At 44.7% G+C, this 16,548-nt stretch overlaps 1 protein-coding gene across 2 annotated transcripts in view; it reads right to left on the bottom strand.

The window, feature by feature from the left end:
• Positions 1-1,059: 1,059 nt before the first annotated feature.
• Positions 1,060-16,548, bottom strand: part of fgd1 (FYVE, RhoGEF and PH domain containing 1) — a 63,488-nt gene continuing 47,999 nt past the window's right edge. Inside the window, exons 5-17 of one of the 2 annotated variants that reach the window (XM_035382954.1) lie at positions 15,928-16,166; positions 14,685-14,841; positions 11,643-11,781; positions 10,684-10,742; positions 9,892-10,038; positions 9,231-9,323; positions 8,819-8,898; positions 8,228-8,258; positions 7,964-8,065; positions 7,583-7,711; positions 7,178-7,336; positions 6,619-6,765; positions 1,060-6,155 (exon numbers count right to left, since the gene is read on the bottom strand). In XM_035382954.1, the coding sequence (XP_035238845.1) occupies positions 5,886-6,155; positions 6,619-6,765; positions 7,178-7,336; positions 7,583-7,711; positions 7,964-8,065; positions 8,228-8,258; positions 8,819-8,898; positions 9,231-9,323; positions 9,892-10,038; positions 10,684-10,742; positions 11,643-11,781; positions 14,685-14,841; positions 15,928-16,166 (1,752 nt within the window). In that variant the 3' untranslated portion in view covers positions 1,060-5,885. The remainder of the gene's footprint in view (positions 6,156-6,618; positions 6,766-7,177; positions 7,337-7,582; positions 7,712-7,963; positions 8,066-8,227; positions 8,259-8,818; positions 8,899-9,230; positions 9,324-9,891; positions 10,039-10,683; positions 10,743-11,642; positions 11,782-14,684; positions 14,842-15,927; positions 16,167-16,548) is intronic. The other variant, XM_035382955.1, reaches the window with a different exon arrangement.

Below are 16,548 nucleotides of genomic sequence, written 5' to 3'. Positions count from 1 at the left end.
TCCTATGTCCGTTCTATAAATGAGGCCCCTGCATGTGGGCCTCTGGCTGGAATACCCCACTTTGTGACGCAGTTTAAGTGGTAAGATATTGGGATGGCAGGTATGCCATCCCGCCAAGTTACGCCTTGGCGGGGGCATGCCCCATACCTATACATTTCATATTACCCCAGTGAGCCAGGACCTTTAGTCTACCATCTCATCATAAAAATGGTGGTGCCCTCTACTCATTGTAAAAGGGGCAATGGCTTTCTTCTTGGCTTTCATTCCCCACTGGGGAATGTACTAACCACTGGCTTGTAATCACTCCTTCCAGTACCAATACCCGGGTTTTCCCAGGTAATTTCTGTCTTTACCATGCCCAACCCCACATTATATTTCATACGGGAAGGCTAAAAAGAGATATGGTTGCAAGAAAGAAAAAAAAAAAGTACCACAATTGTTTGCAATATTTTGTGTTTCTTTAAAATGTATTTATTTGGTGTCAAAAATAGAAGGGTTGTCTTGAGATTAATACTTAAAACTATTGATTTTTTATCCACCTACAGGAACTCATAATAAAGTATAATTAAGCTAATGTTTCACAAAAATATTATTCAGAGCAACCATTTTTTCCCCCTGCACCTGTAGTCATTATCAGCCTCGCCTGAGACTTGCAGGTAGCTTTGTGTAATGTGGCCAACAGTCACACACAATGGAGACACTGAATATCCAGGCCAGACGCTGTTAACGAGCCCAAAGTAGGAATACTTTATTAATGAATGTAAATGGTGTGATCAATGTTTTTATCTCATTCATTTCGAAAAAAAATTATCAATTTATTCCCTCCCCCCCCCCCCCCCCCCCAAAAAAAAAAAAAGAAGCTGTTTGGAGACTTGGAAATGAGATACTTTATGTCCTTTTAAGAAATCATTTCCAAGCATTTGAAAGACGTGATCTTCTATTCATCAGTGTCTAGTTAAAACATTTGCAAATATTGGTTGTGCTTCACCGTCCATAACTTATAACTTTATAGAATTTATATCAACTATCCAAATAGAAAATGAATATTTTTAAAAGGAGTTTGCTAACATTTTTTTTATTTTTAAATTCATAAACATTTTCAATATCTTGCACAGATTTCATTGGGATATCAACATACAATGGTACCCAGTGGCCTGCCACTAATATAATTAATAGTAATAACAATAATAATTATAATAACAATTATAATAACAGTAATACTCAGTCATGTTTACAATAAACCTATACAGTTTGTATTCACGAAAAAAAAAATGTGCCATAGATTATGACATGATGGGCTTAGCAAAACTAAAATACTGTTTCGAAGCTTGAATGGAGTTTGTATTTTGGAGTTTGTATTTGCTAACTATTCAGCTGGACCTTCATCTACAGAATTAACTGTAAACACAAATTAAACTATGTAAACAAAATTTGGAGTTGTGATGCGCAAAATAATTCGATTTGCAAGACTTGGACATTGAATCCTATGAACCGATGTGAGGATACTGTGTACACATACTGGTGTTTCTGTGTTGATATCCACACATTTTAAATTATAACTTCCACCTGAACACAGGACATCACTTCTCCTCTGGTATTTCAGCAAAGGTACATTTTGTAGATATAATAAGCCTCATAAAGATGACAGGAAAAAAAAACCTAATTAAAATTTAAGCTACCAGTTTTCCAGATTCTACACAGATCAAATAAATGTAAATGTAGGGAATAGTAATAAAATAAAACAAACATTGATACATGCCTGTGGCCATTTCAGTCTAATTTAAAAGTTCCTGCTGTATACTTTGGCAAAAGCAGAGGTAAACTACAATTGTAATTACCCACAAACTATGAGAATGTAACATATAAGCGATGACACAGACCACCGTAAAGCAAAATTTAAATAAATAAAAAATACAAGAGAAAATACGTTAATTAGACCATGTTTACTGGGTGAATTTTTCCCTAGGTTAAACGAATGTCTTTCCATTCAGCATTATAAATCTTTGTCTATGGAGTTTCGGAGGACCGCTCTGAATTCCTACGACTTAAACAGCAAGGGTTAAAAACAAAAACCCACCCTTATCGTCTGAAACAGTCATCTTCAACACACAGACTAACCAATAATAGCACTGCAGTTCCATAGGGTATGAAATTTGTTACAGTTGAAGGGTATGAAGATCTCCACCACAACAGACTACAGGTATTCAGATGAGCAGGCACATTTTACGTTTTCTTAAATGGCACTGGAGGGTGAAATATGCACATAGGGTGAGAGAATACTGAATGGTTATATACAAACTCTGAGGTTGACTGGTTTGGGTTTTCATATTAGTCAAGCATTTGTCTAACAAAGAACAACATCAACAAAGAAACGGAATACCTAACAAATATCTATAGTTGTCTTGAAGAAATGCTTAAAATTCACCCACGCTGGCTTACAGTAGGGAGTTTGGGATCAAACAAAAGAGAAACATTACATATAACTCTTTCACCCCCTTCCAGGATCCAAAAAAAAAACAACCTCAGATTGGGAAACATGTAAGTGGTCAAGTAAAGAAGCTATTCCCAACAGGAAGTTCCACCACAGTTATCAGGAGTCAAATTTAAACGGCACAAGATAGAAATAACACCAAGCTTGCCATCATACCTCGCCCACGGAACTGGGCACTGAGGAGAATAAATTATATTTACAAATGCATTTTTTTAAAATTACCCTTTTGCTTTTTTTTTCTTTTTTCTTTCTCCGAATACAAATACACCTCCATTCACAATTTTCCGTTTCATCTCAATTTTTTCCTTCTGTCTTGATTCCTTTGATCTTTTGAGTGGATGCTTTATAAAACCATTAATAAGGCAAAAATGCCACATCAGCTCTGAATGAGTAGACCAACGTTCTTGCGCACATTCACTCCATTACATACTCATGTCCTGTACACCTGATCCGAGAGAAACAACCTCAAAAACTCGTTCCTGAGTCCCATTATAAATGTTTGGATGAGCACCACCGCTACGGAAACTTTTACTCAATATTTCAACAGTCCCTGGCCTACCAGAAACAAAACAAAACAAAACAAAACAAAAAAAATTCCCCCTAGAAAGCAGTTGTATTGCCATCTAGAGTTTTAAAATTGGATTTCAACACTGCAGCCTTATTTTAGAATAAAATATTGGAATGCCAGTGGAAATATGGGACTGATATCATACGAGTATGACCCAAAGCATTCTAATCCATTTGTCCAATTTGAGCAAAAAACCACAGACTTTCCAAAACATCATTTTAAGAAAAGATCTGCGATGCAAGAGAACGTTTATTTTTTACGCGTTAAAATTTGATCAGAATTGAACTTGTGCCTTATACATTGCCAAAGTTTGCTGCTGAACATGGATCGTTTTGACACAAAGGTCTCTGTTTTCCTTTCTTACCACAGATATTGAACTCATTTCTGTCACCATGGATACGTTAACTTTAGTCTCCATGTTAATAAATGAGTTAAATTAAACTGAAAGGCATAAGCAAATACACAGAGAGAAGATTTGAAATTCATTGTCTTTTTTTAGTGGTGTCATCCAGCCCTTTTCCATCAACTTAGATTAGATTTAGACAGCAAAGATATAAGATACTAATTTCATCTGTTTTAAAAGGAAAAACAGTTTAAAAATAATTTCCAGCCAACTGGACTTGATTGGTCTGCAAGTGTGGATGCAGCAGTTCTCAAACCATCACCCGCATACTAAATTCTCAACTGACTGATCTAATCTCAAGTTCTCAAAAACCGAACAACAGCACAACCATCCCTACTACCTGTTTTACATTGCCCGCATAGTGTAACCTAATAATCTTAAGGATAAAAAGTGCAAATACTAGATGGAACTTCCAATAACAATTTAGTGCACAGCCAATTGGCTGGAAAACCGGTCGCAACAGGCTTGGGGGAAAAAATCTCAATGGACTTCTCTCAGCTTCGGTGCTCAATTCAACCACTTCTGAATTGAAAGAAAAATATTGAAATAATCTCCCCACCCACTACTATCACAAGTAGAGCAGTAGGAAACGTTTGCTCTTTGGTGTACATTAGCATGTATTACACTGACTCGACCACTAGGTGGGAGGGAAGTTACATCAGAAATAGGGGCCCAAAGAACTGGAATCCAAACACTTGCCTACTATTGAGTATACAAGTGATACTTGAGTACTCAATAGTAGGGAAATGCGCTGATTGGGACATGGCCTAAGGCTTTTTTATTTTTTTGTCGGTTTGTTTTTTTTATGGTTGTTGGGGGACAACTCATGTCCAGGATACTTGCTGGCAGGGTTGGGGTCAAATCTGTTTTCAATCCAGCCAATTCACAAAACAAATTACATTTTAGTTCATGAATAGAAAAAATTCAATTCAATTCACGAAAAGAATTTTTGTTTAGCCATTTTTAATTTCAGTAATTAAATTTCTATTCATTTTGTGAATCAACTGAAATGCAAATGGAGCTGAGCCCAACCCAACCACACTGACTGGGATGTGTTAGTCATCTAAGGAGACAGCATAAAACTCTCTATTTAGATACCATCTAATTTGCTCCTGCAGTAAGAGCATGGGGTTGGTGCAAATTACTTGGCAAAAAGTTCTGACGGAGAACCCAAAAACATCTTCTTCGCCCGTCTCAGAACGATGGGGGGCTGGTAGGGTTGACTGTCTCCTCGGTAGCTCTAGTCAAACCTTCAGCAACATTCTATAATCCATCATTAAACATTTTTAAGCGAAATGCCACAGAAAGTGTCAGTGGTGTCAGTGCACTAGCTCATACTAAAACAGGCCCCTCGAGGCCTGGGCTAGGCCGCAATACGCTGGAGAGAACAAAATAAAAAATAACAAAAAATGTTTTATGGAAATAAAATCTGATGACAGCATCCTAATCACACACATTTCAGTCTAGACACAGCTAAAGTTGGTCTCCAAAGCTCCTCAAATAACCATCAGCAGAGGATTTGAGAAGCCATGACGCTCAGTCAGTTAAAATGGAGGCTGGTTTGTCTCTCGTCGATCTGTACCATTTCACCACTGGAGCGGAGCTACTGCACCTTCTCTTTGCAGCGGCTGGGCTCTGGACCTCACTGGGCCTGCGGGCCCAACTGCCGTCAGCCAATAACCAGGGAAGTCTCTTTGGTCCATCTCCTCAAATTTCTTTCAACTGCCTGTGGGGCTACACTAACAGGCGGCACTGTAGTACAATGGGTAAGGAACTGGTCACAGTTCCTAAAGGTCAAAGGTCACTCGATTCCCGGGTAGGACACTGCCGTTGTACCCTTGAGCTGGATTATACACCGCACTTAACCCTCCAGCTGTATAAATGGATGCGATGTGAATCCTACGTAAAAGTTGTAGCCAGCCAGTCCAGTTGTAGATGGGGACAAACAATTAGCCTTCTGCCAGTATGCACCAGTCACACGCACACACATGTACACACATACATAGCTTCAACAGCAATCACTCATGTAAAACCACACAAAAATGAAAAACATAAAAATAAAAAATTGGGCAAAAGTAATTTGTGCTGAAGCTGTTTGTGTAATTACATAACTGCAATTACATAGCTTGTTGGCAGTTTAAAAAAAAAACATTTCAATATCAACTATGCCTTTACATTTTCTTTCAGGTACATACATTTTTGGCAGATTTTTTTTTGCAAACACCCGTCAATCTCACAAGATTAATAATACAATAAGAAACTGAACATGTATTTCATGCAACTGACCACTGACACTTGTTATAAACCTTGTGTGTTTTGTGTGTCTATGTGTGTGTGTGTGTGTGTGTCTGTGCGCGTATCTGCGAGTGTATATTTGCAATAGTCGTCACGGCCCAAAACCCAACGCCCCTTTATTTATGTGATCACGTGTTTTCGTCCGAAAGTACTGACTCCTCCGCCTCCTCCTCCAGGGATTCCGAGATGGAGGCGCGGGCTTGTAGCTCCTCCCCCCGGCCGGCCCGGGACAGGACCTCCATCCAGCGGCGCTGGAGCTCCTCCCCCTCGGCGCTGAAGTAAACGGTCAGGTGACTCTGGCTGATTTTGAAGGCGTTGCGCCGCTCCAGTCTGTCGCCGGGCTCGGGGTGGGACACCTCGAACCCGATCAGGGGGATGCTCCGCTGGGCCTTCACGTCCTGGACGCAGGGGGAAAAAAAAGACTAATTTAAATTTTACATTTTTTTTCTTTTTTTTTTTACAAGGCAATGAAGCTTGTGTCACGAGATGCCACAGTGCAAAAAAATCCAAAAAAAAAACAAAACAAAGAATAGAATACTGTTTTATTATGCAACTTCTCACACAACAGAAAATCAGGGAAATCAGCCTGGTGAAACAGCTGAACAGTGACACAAAAATGACTCAAAAGACATCGCCCCAAAAGTTGGGACGTCCAGGGGTCAGATACTGTATGTCCCACTGTGTGGTTCTTCCACCCATGAACTCAGCCAGTCGATTTCTCTGACTACTTCCACCTCCATTCTGAAAAACGGGCAAAAACGAGCAAATCCAGGCGACAGCGACAAAAGACTGGGGAAGATTTCTACTTTCTGAACCTGGATTTCCCCCCTGTGACCCCCTCAGCCCCCCCCCCCCCCTCACCTGAGGTGCCCCGTAGATGTACAGGACCAGAGGCTCGTTCTCCGGAATGACGAACCAGGCCTTCTGCCACCCGCGCCCCCCTCCCTTCTCCATGTGGTGCAGAAAACTGCACATGACACTGTTCTCCGCTGCCACAGAGGCCTGTTTCTGTGGAGGATACAAATATATACACACACACATTAATACACACACACACACACACACACACGCACGCACGCACACACACGCACACACACACACACGCACGCACACACACGCACCACACGCGCGCACGCACGCACAAACACACGCACACACACACACACACACACACGCACGCGCACCTCACACGCGCATGCACACACACACGCACACGCACACGCACACACACACACACACGCACACACACACACACACACACACACGCACACACACGCACACACGCATTAATGCACGCAGGTTTATCATGGCCCATTAGCAGCGCACAGCGCTCTCATTGTTAAAAACGCTCGAGCCCCTCGTTTCGGGGGGGGGGGGGGGGGGGTTCCGTTCCCTCCCTGGTTTCGGCGCGTTCCCTCACCTCCAGGATGGAGCGGCGCCTCTGCGCGGTGCTGGGCAGGCAGGCGGGGGAGGGGGGCACCCCGTGCAGCGCGGTGTAGCAGTCCACGCACACGCGGTTCGCTCGGTTGTTGTCGTACAGCAGCCGGGCCCGGAACTCGGAGCACTTCCCGCACACCACCTGGCAGGGGTTCGAAAGAGCGACAGTCGCCGCTGTAGCGGAGTGGAACTGACCCTGGAGCGGCTGCACTTGCGGTACTTAATCTCTTTTGGGTATTTAATCTCTGAGAAGTGGGGGGGTATTTAATCTGTCTCTTTAGAGGATCGTGCAGATCTGATGTCGAAAGGACACATGGATCTCCATGGTCACCCTTGACCCCGCCCCACCCCCACTTTCAAAAGCTAGCCAATCAGGTGGGAGACTTACATGCCCACAGGCCTTGCAGTGGTGGCGCCTCTTAGTGATGGAGTTGAAGGGCTCCTGACATTTCATACACAGGGTGACCTCCTTCTCTCTGATTGGGGTGGGTGCACGCTTCCCCAACTCCGTACAGTTCTGTGAGACAGAGAGAGAGAGGGAGAGAGAGAGAGAGAGAGAGAGAGAGAAGGAGGGAGGGGGGGAGTGAGAAAGAAAGATCGAGAGGAAAGAGAGGGAGAGAGAGATAGGAGGGAGAGGAAGAGAAGAAGAGAGCGAGGGCAAAGAGAGATAAGATGGTCTTCAGAAAAACTCAAGTAACAGTTGAAGTCGTGTTCATGTTCTCAAGGTGAGCCGGTTCTAACTAGCTGTAACTAGTTCTCGTGGCCTCACAGGGGAGTTGGGGGGAGTGTAGTCCTCCTCACGGAAGGAGCAGTTCACCAGCCTGAACGTCTCTAACGTCTGCTCATGTCTCTGAATGGTGGCCTGGATCGCCTGAGAGAGAGAGAGAGAGAGAGGGAGAGAGCAAGGGAGAGAGAAAGAGAGATGGAGAGAGAGAGGAAATGGAGTAATCCACTTATCCCGGGTGATGGGGGGGGGGGGGGGTCAGAGATCAGACAAACAATATGACAAAGAGGAAAGTGCCTCTCTTCTTACCTGGATCCAGTCTTTCTTCTCCTCTTCAGTCCTGCACAGAACGAAATAGATGAATGAAAATTAAAAAAATAATAATAATTTTACAAATAATTATGGCTGTAATTATGGCTATAGTGCGTAGGTGCTGGGGCTCTCTCGAGCTATGTTATACCCCACTACAAATGCACTTCAGGAAAAGGGACTGGTACATTCATATAAACAAAAGCTTTGGCTGGATCTTCGTCTGTAAAAATATAGTAGACATCCACATAAAGGCAAGGCACTCATGTTGTGTATAAATGTTGAACAGCCTTTATTCAAAGTGACTACGTAATTAACAACATCGCATACTGACCAACCCTGTCTTCTTCAGGGTCACACAACAAGTGTAGCGCCACAAAAGTGGATTTAATTACATCAGGTTTCCATAACTACACTCTCACACAGGGAATTAGATAATTAGCAGGATGGAACTGCTTGAGCCTCCACGCCATCAAGACCAATTCAACTTGATTAAAACAATAAGGGCCACAGTTCAATCGGGGATAGGTACATGTTTGCACTTCTACACTCGAGTTGCACTTCGCTGTGCAATGTAACGGCCCGACTCACCTAGCCTGCAGCTCCAGGGACCGCTGTTTGCCGGAAACCAGGAACGTCCGCGGCACATTAACACTGCTGGTCTCCTTCAGCTGCACAAGCGCAGAGGGAAACATCACTACACATGTCCACATCTATAATGTCATTTCATCACCACAAGAGGGTACACAGATCTCAAAGTAAATCTGTCACCTGTATTCTTATACAAGACATCATTGTGTAGTTTGGGCTGAATAAATGGATATACAAAGTAGGAGCTGAGGGTGGATACACTGCTGCATTACTTCATAATCCATGGGGGAAATATGCTATTAAACTACTGATGAAAATAAGGCAGGACAAGCTACATGAGGCTACATGACATGAAATTTCCCATGTTTTCATGTAAACAAATAAAAGGCAAAAAACAAAAAAAAAAACACACCTCCATTCCATCGACATCAATCCTGGCCCTGACTCCAAATTTCTGTCCAATCAGACGCAGTTTGGGGACGCAGTACAGTAACCTGTCATTGAACTGCAAAGAGAGAGAGGGGAACGGGGGTAAAGATACACTCAAAAGGACCACAAAAGAAGGTTATGCTATGTTATGTCATGCTATGCTATGCTATGTTATGTTATGTTATGCTATGCCATGCCATGCTATGCTATGCTATGCTATGTTATGTTATGCTATGTCATGCTATGCTATGCTATGCTATGTCATGCTATGCTATGCTATGCCATGCTATGCTATGCTAAGCTATGTTATGCTATGTCATGCTATGCTATGCTATGCTATGTCATGCTATGCTATGCTATGCTATGTTATGTCATGCTATGCTATGTTATGTTATGTTATGTTATACTATGTTATGCTATGCTATGCTATGTTATGTTATGTTATGTTATACTATGTTATGCTATGCTATGCTATGCTATGCTATGTTATGTTATGTCATGCTATGTCATGCTATGCTATGCTATGTTATGCTGTGTTATGTTATGCTATGTTATGTTATGCTATGCTATGAGGCAATGGTAGTTTCTGCAATAAGTATATTCGTGATCATAGATTAATTTCAAACTGAGGGACGAGCGCTCACCAGTATGAGATACCGATCCTGTGACGTGCCGTTTTTGGCAGACAGCTTGAGGATGTGTCCCTCCTTGATGAGCTCATTCGTGGGGTTCACAATGTCCTCTTCGCCGCCCAACAGCTCGTAGACCTTTAGCAGCTTGTGCATTCTCTCCTGAGACAGGAGAACAAACACACCGCACTTTTAATTTCGCTGATTAAACACTTAAACACACGGGTCACAGATACAGACAGGCTAGGGTGTCGTCGGGGAGTTGGGGCCCCATGAAAAGACCTCAGATTGAGCTCCACCAACCCAGGCCACCCCAGAAAAAGAAACGGGTAGTTTTATTTGTACATGGTAAATAAAATATTCTATTAATGTCAGTTTCTGGCATAACTGATGAATAAAAAGTCATTCATCCTATGTTCTAATATTTTTTGAGGGTCCCTGTCAGTTAGGGCCCTTGGAATCGTCCTAACTCCCCCTATATGGCGCCGCTGTAGATAAATTTAGATACTTTTTGATAAAATGTTCCTTGAAATAAATACTTTTTTTTTTAAACTTCACCAATAAACAGCTCTAAATGAAGGGCTCTCGTTAACAACCTCTCATTACGGCAGCGTCCACCCCCCCTTAATTACAAACTCAGGGAACGTCAGCGTCGTCCCTCCCTGGGAGCTGGTTGCCATGGCGGCTGAAACAGAAGCCAAAAGTATGCGCTCTCTGGCGCCCCCACTGGCGCTGGGTGGTAGTGCGCGCTGCAGCGGTCCCAGGGGGCCCCTGGCCCTGTGTAAAAACGCCGTTTACTTCACTCACCATCTTCCTGATCGCCGCGTTGGAGTGTTCTGCTGCGGTCGCTATCAACTCCAGGGATTCTGAAAAGGCACAAAAAATAATCCAACTCAGACCGGCAGAGTCCCGCACCGCACAGCTAGCACAACCAACCATCTCAAAGGAGGGAAGCTGAAACACACCCCCGTAGAGGCGTTGTGATTTCGCCATTTAATTGGAGTGTGGATTATATTACTATTTTCTAAACCAGCGGTAGACAGACCCAGGTCCTTGGGTGCCAGAAATATTTCAGTTTTTTTCCCATCCAAACCCAGAACTACATTAGTGTATTAATTAATTACAGGTTTAATGCACACAGGGGACAAATGCGCTGGAGGCATTTCTCAAAATTTCACCATTCAGACTGTAAATATTCAGACTCGGGCTCTAAATAATCCATCAAACTCATGAGGTCAAACTCATGAGGTCAAGCTCAGACGGAACAAACAGCAGAAGCATCGCTGGCACAGCAGGACCAGAGCGTGCAGCCGTCGACCGTTGAACTGAACTGCAGAGAGCTCTGAGCGCCCGGCTGGAGTCCTAACTCCAGCAAAACCGCGAGGAGAACTCCTGTGAGGTGCATTATGGGAAAAACAGAAACTCAAGCTCTCTTTAACTCAAGAGCTTCAGACAGTGGCTGTGCTTGCAGACCACTGGGCTGCAGGTGCACTATACATCAGGGTATGCATTAGGGTTTCTGTGAAGCTGAGAGAGAGTGCGTTTGTGTTTCTGTGCAGGAGTGAGAACGTATGTTAGGGTTTCTGTGCCTGTTTGTGTTTCTGTCTGCGTTACGGTTTCCGTGCGTGTTAGGGTTCTGCGTGCGTTAGGGCTCTGTGCGTGTTACGGTTCTGCGTGCGTTAGGGTTCTGCGTGCGTTAGGGTTTTGCGCGTGTTAGGGTTTCCGTGCGCATCAGGCGGTGCATGCAGCAGGGCGGGGATCCTCACTCTGCGCGTCCTTGGAGTCGTGGGCGTCCTGCGGCAGCCGGTGCAGGTAGTCCTTCAGCAGCAGCTCGTAGCGCGGGATCCGCTGCACCGGCTCCAGCATGTGGTGCTGCAGGGTCAGGTTCCCACACATCTCCTCTCTCTGAGACACACACACACACAGACACACACACACGCACACATACACACACACGCACACACACACACACACACACACACACGCATGCAAGCACGCACACACACACACGCAGACACACACACGCACATGCACACACACACACATGCAGACACACACACACACGTACACACGCATGCGCGCACACGCGCACACACACGCATACACACACATACGCAGACACACACACGCACATGCACACACACATACACGCACGCACACAGAGAGATACAATGAGAGAAATATAGATACAGCTTGGGAATAATCTGAAAGAGGGTGAGAGGAATGGATAGACCCACAGTGAGAAACGCACGCGCACACACACACACACACACACACAGCGACGTGCGAGACAGAGCGATCGATACAGATTCTCAGAGGGCGACAGACAGTGACACAGGGAATGAAAAACAGACAAATGCCCCAACAGGGAGTAACAGAGTACAGACACAGAAATACATAATGCAAGGCTCCATAAAATCACAAGTAAAACCAGTATTAACGAAGGAAATAAAAAAAAATACAAAACCACCACATTCTCCCAACCCCAGCCCAAAGAACATAGTCTATGGCAGCGCTGCCCAACCCTGTTGCTGGAGATCTAACGTCCTGTAGGTTTGCACTCCGGCCCTAAAGGAAGCACACCTCATTCAACACCTCATTGAGCAGCTGATTAGTAAAATAAGGTGTGCCAAACTAGGGTTGAAATTAAAACCTACTGGACATCACATCTCTAGGAACAAGGGTTGGGCAGCCCAGGGGATCTGCTGCCCCCGGTGGCAGTTCTGTGCACTGCAGCGCATCAGCACAGTGGCCAGTTAGTATTCCACAGGTGCAGTCGGGGAGCCGGGTGGAGCCGTTTGAAGCTGTAGGGCAGCCCAAACTCCGGCCCCATTAGTATTCCCAGTGTTTACCGAAGCTCCTCCGCACGCCCCTGGCCCCTGACAACCCTCCCCACCCCCCCACCCCCCCCCCCCGTCTCTCTCTCCCTCCGTTTGATCTGTCGGCTAACGCGAGGGGGGCCGTCAGCATCCCCCACCTCTCCACCTTCACATCTCTCTTTCGCACAAGTGCCGCTTTCATTTACTTCAATTTTCATTTTTATTCCTCATAATGTGTGGCATACAAACTAAGCCTCCCCCCCCCCCACCCCACCCCCCACCTCCCAAAGGTCAAAACTGAAATTTCTCTGATTCTATCCGTTATTGCCACTGCAGACTAAATCAAGTAAAAGTGAGATCAAGGGATATTCTGGGGATAAAGACAGTTCTTCTTTGGTGAAAATAATAAGCATTTATTTTTTGAAAAGCTATTTTACTAATTGTCCCCCCCCCCCCAAAAAAAAATAGTGCTGAGTATTTGCAATGTAATAATGCAGATACTGCAAATTAACGAGATGAAAATATTGTGCCCTGTCACAGCAAAGTGGGGGTTTATCCAGAAAAAAAGCAAAAATCTTACGCTTTTCAAGCACGGTCCCTGCACAAATAGGCCATTAATAGATGATCACATTCCTCATTAATCCCCTAATCTAGGGCAGGCCGGCTTGCACCCGGCCCATTTACACAGACGGGTACTTACGAGAGCAATTCAGGTTAAGCACTTTTCAGGGGTACAACAACAAGTCTCCCAATCCCAGGACGTGAACCTACAGCCTTCCGGTTGCACTCCAAGCGACTGCCACGAGCAAACAAGCCGTGCATAGTATTTCAAGAGAACGTCACAACCTGCAAAGTTTGTCGATGGAACAATTCCAGTAAACACAACTGTGCTGCGATCCCTTTCTCACCAGGTTCTTCAAAGACCTTGGCGCCTCTCTAAGAGTGCACCTGTCAACCCTAAAATACACCTGCGTTCTGCACTAACGTCAACACAGCCAAGCAGGGAGACAGCCGTGACTGCTCATGAGCAGATGCACTGGATGTTTTGCTTTCATACTGGTCTGCTACTCACACACTGCACTATAAATAAACTACAATGTGCACCACAGTAGCTGCCCCCCGGTAGTTGAAAGACTACAGCAAGACTACAGCCTCCAGTGTTACGAAATGACTACTTTTAGAAAGGGATCCAATTTTATACCTACATCTGTGAATATTAAACGTACAACTGCATAGGTTTTCCTGACCGGCATCACAGAATACCAGGCAGGACATATAAAGTATGCTCGGGCAACACTACACTTATACAGACCTCCTGTGGGAATCCTGTTGACAGAAAATTGGCTGGATCTCAGGTATGCAGGGTTGCAAATCCAGCCAGCCAATATGTGTCAATAGCGCTGCAATCTAATCATGGCCAAGGCCAGTGCACACTTTGATCAGGAGTCCTACGGTGTTGTGACCTTTAACGCGACCATGAAAAGCATGACATGCATTACCACCACTCACCACCAGGGTGGAGAAAGGAAGTGATTTCCCCAAACGGGGGATGACATCACACGAATGTTCTGCTGACTGTGTTGACATGACACCTCTTTCTTTTCCCCCTGAACAAGTATAAATTATTTTATGAAAGTGTCACTGAGGGGGGTGGGGGGGGGGCTAAAAATCAGCAGAGTGTTCCCTGCCTAGTGCCACAAGAGTGACTCCTCTGGTCACCCTGCAGTTTGCCTGCATAAGCTGAATGCATCCCAGAGCCAACCCATTATGTTACATTACATCACAGGTATTTAGCAGACACTCTTATGCAGAGCGACTTGCACAACTTTTTTACATACTGCAGCATTTATATTGCATCCATTCATACAGCTGGATATATACCGAAGCAATGCAGGTTAAGCACCTTGCTCAAGGGTAGAACAGCAGGTACTACTCCTAGCGCCTGCTTCTCAGCTGATACCGGCCCATGGAGGAATCTGAGGAGCTCACCTGTATGCTGTGGATGATGGCTTTGAACTGGGAGGACCGCTCCATCCAGGTGTTGACCAGCTCCATGGCCCGGTCGAAGTTCTTCACGTACTCCCCGTACATCTTCAGGAACGGGGCCAGCTTCTGGAGGATGTCCCCGATACGAGGGTTCGAGTCCCTGGGGGAAAGCGGGAAAGAGGGCAGGGCCAGGATGAGTCCCGGAGCAGGATGGACGTCAGCAAAAAAAAATATAACCAACTGTGTTGTCCTCCCAGATCTTGTTTTTAAAGATGTGTGTTCCAGACGTTCATTAACAGCAGCTAGAATCATCACACAGCACTACGTACATTCTTCATTCTGCAATGCGCACATACTACTGCAAGCACCTTCTTTAGCAGTTGTCTGGTTACGTAACCTGAAGCGTAGATTATACTAAAAGAAGAAATGAACAGCGCACACTAAAGCGCTGCAATTTTACTACCAACGTTTCGGCTTCAAGTCCTCATTAGGGCTGAAACGCTGGCAATAAAATTATGGAGCTTAAGTGTGCGTTGTTAACTTCTTCCTTTAGTACAATCACTATGAATACCAGCACCTCAGGTAAAATTACGGTGAGCATTTATTTAGCTTCTTTTTTTAATAAAAGCACGGATATCGGAGAGCATGGATAGCAATGGATAATGAAAGCATGGATACCAGAGCATGGATATCGGAGGTCCTGAATAATGAGAGTATGGATTTCGGAGAGCATGGATATCGGAGATCACGGATAATGAGAGTATGGATTTCGGAGAGCATGGATATCGGAGATCACGGATAATGAGAGTATGGATATCGGAGATCACGGATAATGAGAGTATGGATTTCGGAGAGCATGGATATCGGAGATCACGGATAACGAGAGGATGGATTTCGGAGAGCATGGATATTGGAGATCACGGATAATGAGAGTATGGATTTCGGAGAGCATGGATATCGGAGATCACGGATAATAAGAGTATGGATTTCGGAGAGCATGGATATCGGATATCACGGATAATGAGAGTATGGATATCGAAGAGCATGGATATTTGAGGATAATGAGACCATGGATAATAAGAGCATGAATGTCTGAGAGCATGGATATTTGAGGATAATGAGATCATGGATAATGAGAGCATGAATATCTGAGAGCATGGATAATGATAGTATGTATATCTGAGGATAATGAGGGTATGGATATCTGAGGATAATGAGATCACAAATAATGGAGTACTTCTCTCACCACTCCTCCATGCGCTTCTCCAGCGCGGGCAGCAGGAACTGCTGGTGGAAGCAGTAGATGGAGCAGATGTTGGAGAAGATGCCCATGACCACCTCGCAGGGGAAGGAGCCGCGGGAGCGCGCCTCCTCCATCAGCTGGGAGCAGAAGACCTGGTCCAGGAGGTGCAGGCGCGACACGTACGCCTTCTCCGTGTGCAGCAGCTCGTTGGCGATGTTGAACACCCGCTGCTGGACAGAGAGCTGGAGGGACGCAAACACACACATACACACACACACACACACACACACACACGCACACACACAAACACACACACACACACACACACACACACACACACACACACACACACACGCGCACACACACACACACACGCACACACACACACAAAGCCTGTAATACAACACTGCCATCACAGCACGAATAAACTATTCTGATATTTTATCCCGTTTCAAAAGTAAAATATTTCCAAGCGTAGTTGCCCTTACGTACTTGTCTCTAATAAAGAACAATCTGCTTAAGTCTTGCATGTGCACATCGATAAAGCCCAATTCTCAGACAAGCGCAATACTCTCGTGATTCATGTCCCAGTAGAGCTTTTCTCCTGAGGGCTCTCCAGGCCTC

The sequence above is a fragment of the Anguilla anguilla genome, chromosome 11, assembly GCF_013347855.1.
Source record: "Anguilla anguilla isolate fAngAng1 chromosome 11, fAngAng1.pri, whole genome shotgun sequence".
Classification (NCBI taxonomy): domain Eukaryota; kingdom Metazoa; phylum Chordata; class Actinopteri; order Anguilliformes; family Anguillidae; genus Anguilla; species Anguilla anguilla.
The sequence above is the reverse complement of the archived record's forward strand: the minus strand, read 5'-3'. Positions and strand labels throughout refer to the sequence as shown.